This window comes from Microcebus murinus, chromosome 2, assembly GCF_040939455.1.
Source record: "Microcebus murinus isolate Inina chromosome 2, M.murinus_Inina_mat1.0, whole genome shotgun sequence".
Lineage (NCBI taxonomy): Eukaryota > Metazoa > Chordata > Mammalia > Primates > Cheirogaleidae > Microcebus > Microcebus murinus.
The window spans coordinates 108,148,729-108,160,738 of record NC_134105.1 but is presented as its reverse complement, the minus strand read 5'-3'; the positions used below and the strand labels follow the sequence as shown (position 1 = coordinate 108,160,738).

At 49.8% G+C, this 12,010-nt stretch overlaps 1 protein-coding gene across 1 annotated transcript; it reads right to left on the bottom strand.

Moving 5' to 3' along the window:
• Positions 1-366: 366 nt before the first annotated feature.
• On the bottom strand, positions 367-10,188 carry CASQ1 (calsequestrin 1). Its single transcript, XM_012749180.2, has 11 exons — positions 9,532-10,188; positions 7,675-7,759; positions 6,709-6,809; positions 6,230-6,341; positions 5,805-5,878; positions 5,322-5,452; positions 4,172-4,217; positions 3,669-3,723; positions 3,347-3,447; positions 2,461-2,535; positions 367-1,017 (listed from the first exon to the last, which is right to left on the bottom strand). The coding sequence occupies exons 1-11, from the start codon at positions 9,808-9,810 to the stop codon at positions 868-870; spliced, it is 1,209 nt and encodes a 402-aa protein (XP_012604634.1). The 5' UTR covers positions 9,811-10,188; the 3' UTR covers positions 367-867.
• Between the last annotated feature and the right edge of the window lie 1,822 nt (positions 10,189-12,010).

The window sequence follows — 12,010 nt, the reverse complement described above, 5'->3', positions numbered from 1 at the left end:
CTATCAAGCAGCACATAATCACTTAATTACATACTGCTTTGTATTTTTCTTCAATTGTTTAGTGTGCTTGTGTTGACTTCTCAGTGAGGCTAATCGGCTCAAGAGCAGGGATAGGCCTGGCACTCTCTGTTCTCCCAGAGCCTAACAGCAGTGCTGGACAAACACCATGTGTTCAGAAAAGGCTTGTTGACTTGAAGCAGATAAATAATCCAGGCTTCTCTGCGATAGCTGCCTACAGGGAGCCCCAACCACCTCCTATCACAGCCCCCTAGCTCATTCCTAACTAGGCACCCACACCTAAATCCTCCATCAGAGGCCACCTCCTCCTGCCATAGGGGTGAGACTTCATCAACAGACACCTGCTCATGCTGCCCCAGATCTCTTTATTGAGGCCTCTCATTTGACCCAAATACATTAACAAGAGATTGCTGAGATACAGTCCCAAACTCAGTACCCTCCCTTCCTCCTGGCCATGGGCAGGACAGCTAGAAGGATATGGGATTTGAGGGAGTCGGGAAAGACTGTGTGTAGATCGAGGGAACAGAAGAGAGATGGAAGCCCATAGATAGGGCAAGAGAAGAAGAATAATGAAGAGTATGGGGAGTGATGGAAGAGACAAAGAATACAGGTAAGTAATGAGATAAGAAACGGAAGTCAGATGAGACAGCTGGGCTGGTATCTAGGGAAAAATAGCTCCTTTCCTCATCAGATGAGGGGGATCAGGGCGTCAGCACCCAGCATATAGACCCCAGTTGTCCCTATGACAGAGAATGAGCTAGTGCTGCTGGAGGAGCTAAGGGAAGGGCAGGGAAGGCAGGAGGGAGCATAAGGAGATCAGGTGGGGCAGGGAGATGGTTGCCATAGCAACTAGTCATCATCATCGTCATCGTCGTCATCGTCATCATCATCATCTTCTGTGTTGATCTCTCCTGACAGCACATCCTCAAGCCAGTCCTCCAGCTCTTCAGCAGAAGGTAGGTCTTCCTCATCGTCCATTTCCATCCATATGCTATCAGCCTAGGAGATGGCACAGGCAGGGCATGGAACTTTAGCCCCACCCAGGTCTTTGGACATGTCCTCCCGTTCACTGAACTCTGTATGTCCTTCCTACATCCTCTGTCCTTTCATCGGTCAATGGCCAGGAAAACTGTCCAGGTGAAGGTGTAAGTTAAAATAGTGACAGGTAAGAGTGGAAAAAAAAGATGGATTGGCAAACACACCTTCTCCTTTCAACTGGTCTTCTGTGCTTTTGCCACACTGAGCTTCCTAAAATAGATCTCTCTCTCTCTTTTTTTTTTTAAGACAGAGTCTCACTTTGTCACCCTGGGTAGAGTGCAGTGGAGTGATCATAGCTCACTGCAACCTCAAACTCCTGGGCTCCAGTGATCCTCCTTCCTCAGCCTCCTGAGTAGCTGGCACTATAGGCCCACAACGCCATGCCCAGCTAGTTTTTCTATTTTTTTGTAGAGACAGGGTCTCACTTTTGCTCAGGCTGGTCTTGAACTCCTGACCTCAAGCAATCCTCCCACCTCGGCCTCCCAGAGTGCTAGGATTATAGGCGTAAGTCACTACATGTGGCCCAACAAACCTCTCTATCATGCCCTTGGTGACTCTTCGTGGCCTATAAGATAGCAACTCTTCAGCATTCAGGGCTTTTCATAACCTGCTTTTCCAGTACCATCTGAGTGATCTCTAGACTCTCAAGCCATAAAAATATACTTTTTTTTCCTGAACCTGATACTCATTTTCCAACTTTTGGCATTTTGATCTTGTTTTTTCTCATTTGGAAATGACTTCCCTGAATCATCATCACTTGTTGAAATCTTATATGTTGTACAGTTTCCATTTTAAATGTCACTTTCTTGTAAACTCTTCTCTGATTCTCTCAAGTAGAAGAAATCACTTTGATTTCTGTGCTTTCCTAACATTTTATTTGTACCTTTATTATAAAGTTTATCAGATTTGGCCTTGTAGTTAATGGAATATCTGCCTACCCAATTAGTCTGAGAATTCTATAAAAGAAAAGACTGTGGTTCATTCAATTCAACTCAACATTTGTAAAGCACATAGTATGTGTGCATGAGAAAATTTCTGCCATTAAAAATCTCAAAGTCTACGGGAAAAGACAGTCATAATACATAAATAGCCATATAAACATCATGTTCTCAATGCCAAATGAGCTCTGGGTGTGCCATGGAGGGAATGATTCTAAATGGGAGATCTGGAGAGACTGCAGAGGAGAAAGGATTTGAACTGGGCCTTGAAGGATGAGCCACCAATTCCAACAGGTGAGGACAGGGGCATGTTCAGATTATGAATCTCCACCTCCATCCAGCCATTAGACTGGGAATGTCTGCTTCCACTGGGAAGGGTTCCATTACTAATTAGCAGAGGGGAGGAGAGCTAGCTCTGCTGGGAAACGGAGGTGGGGGCAACCAGGGATGAGGGAAGGAAACTCACATCAGTAACATTGACGACTCCTATTTGTGGGGCTGACAAGTCGATGTCAAATGTCTTCTCCCAGTATGGGACCAGCTGTAGAGAGATCCAAATATGGCAACTTAATGGATTCTAGGAGCACATGAGTCCAGGAGGGTGAATGTGAGGGTCAGCCCAGGGATAAACAGAGGGGACAGCATGAACTGGCAGTGGATGGGTCCAGCCATAGGGACCTGAAGACAATGGGTAGAGCTAAGCAGTAAAAAAGTAGAAATCCCAAAAGGAAAGCATCAGGAGGGTCAGCTGGGTACACGAGCCCCTCCTGTCTGAGGAAAAATGGAAAGGAAGCCCTGTTCTGATCCTGGATATGCTACTGACTGACCTTGTGGTGAAGGTCAAGTCACTTCTCTCTGGCTTTCAGTTCCTACAGCTCTAAAATAAGGTCACCAATGTTCCTCATGTTTTTGCTGTTCATTCAGTTACTTGTTCAATAACGAGTGCTAGGTGTTGGAAATTTCAGCTGAGAACAAAACCACCCCCTGAAACATGGAATCCTGTGCTATGATTCTGCGACTGAGTGTATACACCTGTGTGCAGGACTGCTCTGCCCATCTGCTCACCAGAACTCTGATTTTCTTTAGGAGTCAGCCCTGGCACATTAGCTACCTGTCCAGCCTCTGCTCTGGGAATCGTGTGTTATGTCCCATGCAATTCACCCCCACCTGGTTTCCCCTTGCTCAGGATGCCCTCCATGCCCACAGTGCCCTTGAGCAGCAGCAGGCATAACCTCCGAGGGTCCCTCAGCTAGGAAGTGGGGACAGGAACTCTGAAACAAAGTCCTCCCTGCGAAGGTACCACAGTCTAAGGCCCCACCTTAGGAGAGTAGTGCCTGGGCTGTGTCACTTACCAGGGGAAAGTCATCGGGGTCGATCCAGACAATGCTAAGGTCAGGGTTTTCAGTGTTATCTTGGGCCACAGCCTTGAGAGTCTCTAAGAATTCGAAGCCATCTTGGAGGGAACACAAGTGAGAAATGTGAGTTGGGGTGGAGAGGCAAGGGACACAGACAATAGGAATCCAGATCTACTTCCCTGCTTCCCTAGCTCCACATGTCTAGCCCCAGGCTGCTTGCAAACTCCTAGGAATGCCTCCCAGGTGAGGCCTATGCTCTAATAAACATGCTCGCCGCCTCCTCCCTTCCCCCTAGTCCAATCCAGTATTCCTCCCTCACCAGGATCAGCTTCCTCTGCAAAGGCCACAATGTGGATTCCATCCATATCGTCCTCCTGTTAGGGGGTGAGAAGGAGAGTAGGGTAGAGGAGGAGACTTTACTATGCTCCCTGAAGTTGGAGAGCCCAAGACAGATCCTAAATGTTCATTAAACCTGAATTTTGTAGAAATCCAGCTTCTGGGCCAGACACATTCTTGTGATGGTGACCCTTTTCCAAGTGACACTGTCCCTTTCAGCTCAGAGGCCCCCACACCTCCTCTGGTAATCCCTTTATCCCCAGAGCTTGGGGCTCCTCCCTTGTCATCTTTATCCACTTATGTCTGTCTCCCAATTCCTGACACGTTCTTCAGAACAGAAAACCTTCACCTTTTGCTGATGCACTGTTTTTGCTACAAGTGGGCCTGAGGAGCAGCAGGGTGGGATGTTTCTAGGCCTCGAGTCTTCAGCCACCCATGCTCCCCAAGGGCCTGGCCCTGGCCCTGGCCCTGGTCAGGGGCACTCACCCAGGTCTCATACATACTCTCAGGCTTCAGTTTCCGCAGGGTTGATCTAGGAGAGACAGATAGAGGGTCAATACTCAGTGGGTGAGAAGGACACTCCCCCGCAGAGGGTCCCCATAGCAGAGGCTGCCTCTGGGTCAGGCCCAGGGCACAGACAGCTTGTGGCCCAGAACAAAGCCATCTGGCAAAGCCTAAGCTCTGGGCACCAGGCCCAGATCACTGCATGGTTAAAGCAGTGGGAGAGGGGCGAGTGGGCAAGGGGACAGGAAGAGAGGCTTTTGGGAGAAAGGTAAGAACTGAATATCTGAATGTTTGTTCATTCATTTATTCATTCATTCACTCATCCAATATGACTGAGCGCCTGATATGTTCTGAGCACTCTGCTAGGTGCTGAACCAGGCAGACGTGTTCCTGCCCTGATGAAGGGGGCCATATTCGAGTGGGAGAGAGTAAGTGGTATTTATACTGATGAATGGGTATTTCCAGTTGTGGAGTACTATGAGGAATCATGTGTGAGTGCAAAGCAGGCTTTTCAACCTCAGCACTATTAACATTTGGGGCCAGATAATTCTGTGTTGTGGGGGGCTGTCCTGTGCACTATATCCCCAGTCTCTAGCCACCAAATACCGGTAGCACTCCCCACAAACAAAAATGTCTCCAGACATTGCTAAATATCCAGTGGAGGGCAAAATCTTAACCTCACCTTGCTATTCCCTCCACCCCTGTAATGAACCACTGGTGTAGGGTGATGTATTAGAACATGGGACATATTAGAGTTGAGTCCCAGTTCTGACACTTATTACCTGTGGGGCCTCTTTCACTGAGGTTGTTGAAAGGATTAAATATAATAATAGAGACAGAAAGCACTTTGCAGTTCCTGGCATATCACTCTTGTTGATAGACATTATTTAAGTAACAATCAACATCACAATAAACTATACACATTTATGGAGGACCTTTTCTGTGTATGGCTTAGGGCTAATTATGGGGGTGCAAAATTATCAGTGTATCAGTGAGCAGTAGGGCCCAGACGTGCATTCGTCTCTAGGCAAGACCGGCTTCCTGGCTGGCTAAGATTCCCCCAAACCGCTCACGTGTGGTAGTCTGGCCCCAGGGGGAGCCTGCCCTGCTCAAGGGTGCCCTTGATCCCCACCTCCTGTGCTCCTCCACGAAGTTGACAATCTCCTCTTCACTGTTGGGCTTGTCTGGGATAGTCACAGGCTCATCCATGAAGGCTTCATAGAAATCGATCTCATTCAGCTTCAGAGTTAGCTTCTTTGCCACCTTCGAGAGAGGACGTGGGAGTGGAGTGAAGCAGGAGACACACAGGGTCACAGTAAGAAGCAGTATTATGGGGGAACAAATATTAGAAAGGGAGTAAAAAAACTTGGATCCTTGTCATTGCTGCTGTGACACTGGACAAGTGTTGTAACTTCTCTGGGCTTCGTTTTAACACGAGAGGCGTGGGTTAGATAAACTAAAGCCCCTCTTCAGCTCTAAAATCTGTAGGGCAGGAGGAGCCCAGGATGGGGTTGGAGAGTGTTGGCATGCAGTTCCCTTATCAGTCCTGGGAGAGGAGACTGGAGGGCAGCTCAGGGGCATGAGAGAGACCCAGTACAGCCATGGGGATGAGAACCTTGCTGTCGAATGTGGCGAAGAAGGGGATGTAGGGATGAAACTCCTCGGCTGCATCTTCAAAGGCTTTGTAATCTGAAAGGGGAATATAGAGTCAGTCTCTGAGAAAACCTGGGTCTGCCAGGGATCATCTCCCTATACCTCTCCCCAGTTCTTTGGCAGTGGGGTTCATTCTGAGACCCACCCTCTAGTCCTCTGAGAGTGGGTGGAATACAGTAGGACTGTAGTTGGGGGAAGGTGGACACTGGAGGTGAGAGGGGCTTGTCTGGGAAACCCTCCAGAGCTGAGGGAGATGAGAGCAGTGGATGGAGCTGATGGCAGCAGGAGGAAGAAGAGGTGCTGAGACACTGGGTGTGTGGGGAGATAGGAGGACCGGTGAGTTGGGATGTCCAGGGAGGGCTACAGTGGAGTCTGAGGGTTACCCACGCTCTGAGTCTTTGCTCTTGAAGTAGCCAATAAGTTTGTTCTCATCCTCAATATTCTCAAATGCCTCCAGCTCTCGTTCACCCTCAATCAATTCCACAGGGTCCTCTAGGACCTGAAGGATCAGGGACATGGAAGGAAGAGATGAGTTTCTATCCTCACTGGTAAAACCAGTAAGAGGGATCTAGAGAAAAGAAGGCTGGGGAACTGGAAGAGGGGTTTAGATGTGTGTGTGATGTGTGATGTGTGTGGTGTGTGTGTGTGTATTGTGCACATGGTGTGTGTGGTGTGCATATATGTGGTGTGTGTGCATGTGGTGTGTGCCTGTGGGGGGTGTGTGTGTGGAGTGCATGTGGTGTGTGAGGTGTGTGGAATGTGTGTGGGGTGTGTGTGTGGTGTGTGCAGTGTAAGGTTGGGGTTGGTAGGCACTAAGGGGCAGTGGAGTCTTAAAGCAAGGCCATCTGGTCCAGGGGAATCCTCACATCAAGCAGAAACTCCACCAGGGTGTCAGCAGAAAACTCTCCGTCATACTCTATGACTTCATCTCCCTTGAATACATAAACGCTGTCCTCTTCAGTTAGTCCTGGGGAGTGAGCCGAGGGGCGAGCCATGATGATTCCAACCTTCCCACAGATCAAGGGTCCAAAATCCTGGGTCACAGCCCATTCCATAACCCCCCGGACCGGACCCCACATCCTCCACTCACACTTCCCCTGCCCCGCCCACCTCCACTGCCCCTTAGTGCCTACATCCCCAATGTCCATGCCCCTGGATTTAGCCCAGGAGGCTAGCCTGGCCCCAGGGACTCTCAAGGGAGAAGCTGGGGGTGGGGGGTCACGTAGGGTGTGAGGGGAGGGAATAAGAAGATACAGGTTCTAGCAATATTTCTCCCTTTCTCTGCTTGCTATAACTAGAGACGCATATTCATGCTACCCCTTTGAAGACTCTAGCAGCTAGTTCCCAGGCCAGCCCTTTAACTCTGCTATTACTGACCGGATGACTTCATTATTACTAACCACCCTTCCCCCATCCATATCTGGAGTCCAGTCTCGAAGCTGTGCTTCCCCCTGGTGGCCGGGTGCTGTAACACCTAGCCACAGCTCTGGAAGGGAAGGGGTTTGGAAGAGGAGTTTGCAGAGGACATAAAAGCCCTGCATGTAGTCCCTGATTCCCCCTCCCTCCAGTACCTCGCCATGTTCTTAAGGTAAGTATAAAGAAGGCCTCCCTTGCCTCTTTCTTGGATTTAATCATGGGTCTCTATAAGGAATAGGGAGGCAGGAGCCTTCAGCCATTACCTCCCAATCTCAAGTTTTCTCCCCCACTTTCAGAATAAATATGGTGGAAGAGTTCTCAAGCTCCTCAGATCCCAAGGCCTTCCCAACAAGTTCTCCACCTCAGACCTTCCCCAGTGTCACCTGACACCCTCCCCTCCCTTTCTCCTCCCTTACCTAGTTTCTTGGCCACAGCTGCATCCTTTTCAGAGTCCACCAGCCCGAAGCCAACACCCTTGTCTTCTAAGACTTGGGCTGCTAACTAGAGGGAAGGATTAGGGTTAAAATCAGTCCCTGGAATTCTTATTAACTCCCATTCATCCCTGATCTCATGCTTTCAAGTTGGGTTAGTTGGGGTGCAGGAAATAATGAGTTGACCATGCCCTTATGCTAAGATCCATAATGCCCCCAAATTCTGTATAACCTCATCTCACTCTGTCTTTGGTTCACCTTTTAGTTCATGAGTATTTATTGCTTATTTGCAGTGTGTTATGTTGAGCTTTAAAGCACTGCACTTGATACTTCCCAGTCCCTGAGGGATGCTGAAGAGTCTGGTTTCAGAGTGACTGTGGCCCCCTTCCCTCTTTAAGGGTTGGGCCCTGCACTCCTTCCTGATCAAAAGCCAGGTTTGGTGTGGGGTGATGTTGGAAGTCCCTGGGATTGCTCAGAATAACTCCTAACAGGAAGAATTTTGGAGGATGGAGGGTGGGTATGGGTCTGGTCGTGTTGCTGAGGAATGAGAAGGCCGAGAGCCAAGAGTAGAGGTCACCTCTCGTCACCTACAGAGGGGGCGAGACTGATAGAGACTACACAGCTCTCCTCATCCAGGCCTAACTTTCCTCTTTCAGACTCCACTTCAGCCTGTCCCTAGGCTGTGGATAGTCATGGCTGGAGGTCCCTGTCCTCCCAAGCCTCTCAGCTCAGTACCCAACTCTGAATCACTCTGCTGCGGCCACAGCTTGCAGCTTCACCCCACTTAGCACGGACTCGGGCACCATGATTCTCAGGGGGATGGGAAGGGAGGCAGTTGGCAGGTGGATGGCCGGGGATACTGAGCACTCAGGATAAAAATACTCGGCTCATTAATCAGATGGCAGGTTCCAGCACCCAGCAGAGGCACACAGAAATGACAGCCCATGATCCTGGTGTCTCACCCTGAAATGCTCCAAGCTCTGGACAAGCCAGGGGCTATCTGCACACCAGACCAGAGAAGGAGACACAGAAGATTGGACAAGGAAACTTAAGCACATCCCAGCTCCTAGAGGGGTCTGTGTGGTCACATCTCTCAGTCATCCCCCCAAAGAGGCTTTTTCTGGTTTTCTTTTTATAATAACCCATTTCTCCATTGCACCTAAAATCATATTTGGGGTGAGGGGACTCTTCCCACAAAGAGAAGATGGGGAAGGCATTCTGTAACCTCCTTCAACCATAAGAATCTTCCAATGAGGGCATACAGCTTGATCCAGTAGGGATGGATGGGGAATTAGGGAGCAGGAGGAAGAGAATGGGGGCTAGGAGGCTAATGGGATGCATGGTCTCTAGGAAATATTTAAACATCTAGCCATTAAGTAAATGACATGCAAATAAGATATCAATAACATTTGTGTCTCTTTAGGGCATGCCCCTACAGTGTGTGGAGAGGGACTGTTCTGACTAGGAAAGTATATTGGTGGGGGTTGGGGGAGTACAATACACTACATGGCAGTTCTCCCCTTGCTGCAGGTACTCCTTTTCCTTTATTGCCCCCTGTCCTAGCCAAACCCAGTCCTAGTACTACCAGCCTCCTGTAGCAGGGAGGGGAGATCCCACTGTGGCACCCCCTCTAAAGTTACCTATGATCGTATTTTTGGGTTCCTGAGTCTCTTTCTCATTTGGCTGAAGCCACATGATACTTCTGTCCTGTTGGTTAAGACAGGGCTTCTGCTGCACTGCCCCTCGCCCCCAGATCCCATCCTCAAAGATCTACCTGCATGTAAGACAGGATCGCAGAGAGGGGCTGGGTGTGTTCTGCAGGCCTGCAGTCCCCCCACTCACCTCCAGGATTAGCTCCTCCATCTCAAATTGTCTTTGTGAGGCCTTGTCATCCTCGGGGGGTTCATGGTAGAGGAGTGCCAGCACCTCATACTTCTTGAACACATTCTTGTAGTTCTTTGCGTTGACATTGATGACACGGTCCACACCATCATACTTGGGGAAGTCCAGTCCTTCCTCCCCCTGTACCCATGACTTGGGTGTCCCTAGAACCAGCAGTAAGAGCAGTGCCAGCCGCAGACCCAGCACAGCTCTGGCCCCCATCCTGTCTGTAGTGCTCATGGAGGTAGTGGGATCTGCGTTGGCTCTCCTGGTCCAGAAGAGGTTAGCTGGGGTAGGGAGGGGCCACTGTGTCCCAAATCCTGAGGTGCTCAAGGTGGGGGTGGCGTAGGGAATGGCCCAGAGCAGTGGACAGAGGACACTACTGGGTCCTGGAGAAACTGCCCACAGAGCCAAGAGAAAAAGGGTCAGGAGGAGGAATAAGAGCAGGGGGCGGGGAGGGAACCGGAGCTGCCCCCTGAAATTGGCACCCCTTGGTCCCCACCTGGTCCTGTCTAAATATGTCCCTGTGGTTGGCAGGAGAGATGGATAACCTTCTGAGGCCAGGACAGCTCCATGAGGGCTAGAATCCTCCCACCTCCTGCATCTCTCCCCCAGGCTCCAACAACTCCTTCCCTCCCCTCCCCCAGTGTCCAGAGCTCCTCAGCCCCTGTCCCTATGCTGGACTAAGAGCTCATCACCATATTAAGAAAGGAAAAGGGAGAGACGCCGCCGGAGCTAAAAATAAGACCAGATGAGTCGGAGGTAAATGAAGCTGGGGCTGGGGGAGGGGAGGTGTAGGGGTAATTAGGGAGAGCTGAGGGTAGGGCAAGGGTAATTAGAGAGTAGATAAATGTGGTTGGAGAGGAGGAGGTATCCGGGTCAGGGGCTAAATTGATAATATAGGACAAAGGGGAGTCAAATGTGGTATTGACTTGACATCCTAAAACCTCCGAATCTTCAGTAGGTTAAGTGTTTCTTTGATCCTATGAAAGAGAGGGAGGCAATAAACGTGCAATCCAGCCTGCAGGAAGGAGACCCTCTGTACTTCCCTTTAAAGAACCAGGACCAAGGATGAGGTCATTCTCTGAATAAAAGATGGAGCTGTGTCCAAGACTGGCGACCTGGCTCAGCTCCAGCCAGTTTCCTTGGCTTCACTCAACACTCCTAACTTGGGAATGCAGGGGAAGCACAGGGCTGGCCCAGAAACCATCCTGCAGAGATACAGATTTGGGGTTTCTCTGCCCATAAGGCTCATGATGAGAAGGGGAATGTCATTTGGCTGTCACCTTACATATGCACTCTCTACTCTGATCCTATAGGACTCAGTTTTCTAGGACACAGTGGGAAGGAAGGATTCTCCCAGGCTGCATGATTCCAAGGAGAGTGAATAACTACTGTTTATTCTTATGTCTTTGACAAGACAAACAGAATCAGGTATAAAAACTGGGGGGAAAAGTTAACACTCAGAAAACATGAAGAGGTCAGCCCTGCACCCTGAACCCAGGATGCTGATTAATTCTGTACACGTGAGATCCAAAGCAGTAGTTGGGGGGTAAGGCCTTTAACTTCTGGATCCCAGCTTGGAGGTAAGGACAGAGTGGGTGAGTTTGGCTCTGGGTTAGGTCCTTCATGGCCATGCAGGACTCTCACCATGTACAGGTAAACTAGGTATGAGGGAGACCGTGCTCTCCATGTTCAAAATTGGATGCTCCCACCCTACCCTGAGGTATCTCTGATTCTGGAGGAACAGTGTTTATTTTGCATCCAGGCAGGAACATTGAATTATGTTAGCAGAATAACTTTCCACACTCTCAGGGGAGGGACCTTAAACAGCTAAGCAAGGAGGCCACAGAAAATCTCAAGAACACTGCAGGAGTGGGTCCAAGAGAGACAGCTGTCACTGCAGCAGGAGAGGCCAGAGCTAGCCTAAGCATGGCATGTTAAGAGTTGAAGAGACCTCAGAATCCCATCTCCTGATCTCCCAGAAGAGTGACTAATAATGCTGAGAGCCCTACTGCCAGAGCAAAGACAGCTGGGAAAGATGGGCAGTCCTCCCAGAAGTAGATGACCTAGATGACGTCTGGCCCCGATTTTGCACTTCTGTTGCATTCTGGGTTGGGGGGGGGGGACATTTGCACAGACACATTGGAACATCAGAGCTATTCCATCATGAATCTGACCTTTTGTACCCCCAAGGGTGTGAGATGGGACTCCATGGTGGACTGGGACTCTCCATCTCCTGGGCCTCTCCTGTAGCCACCAGACCTCATTGTCCATCCTGCTCCCTCTCGTTGCCTCTGGGGCTCCAGTTCCACCCTTACTGTTTCCAGCACCCACTGCCTATCCTTCTCTCTCTGATGCTTTGCTCTCTACTTTCAACTCAGTCCTCTTCCCTTCAGGCCCTTGGACTTAACAAGCATCAGCCAGTGGTATCAAATGA

Excerpts from the sequence above, each read along its gene's own strand:
- CASQ1 (XM_012749180.2), bottom strand. The coding sequence starts at position 9,810 with ATGAGCACTACAGACAGGATGGGGGCCAGAGCTGTGCTGGGTCTGCGG. Across the intron at positions 7,760-9,531 it reads TGGAGGAGCTAATCCTGGAG|TTAGCAGCCCAAGTCTTAGA; the intron begins GTGAGTGGGGGG and ends CCTTCCCTCTAG. Across the intron at positions 1,018-2,460 it reads GAGTCGTCAATGTTACTGAT|GCTGATAGCATATGGATGGA; the intron begins GTGAGTTTCCTT and ends GCCATCTCCTAG.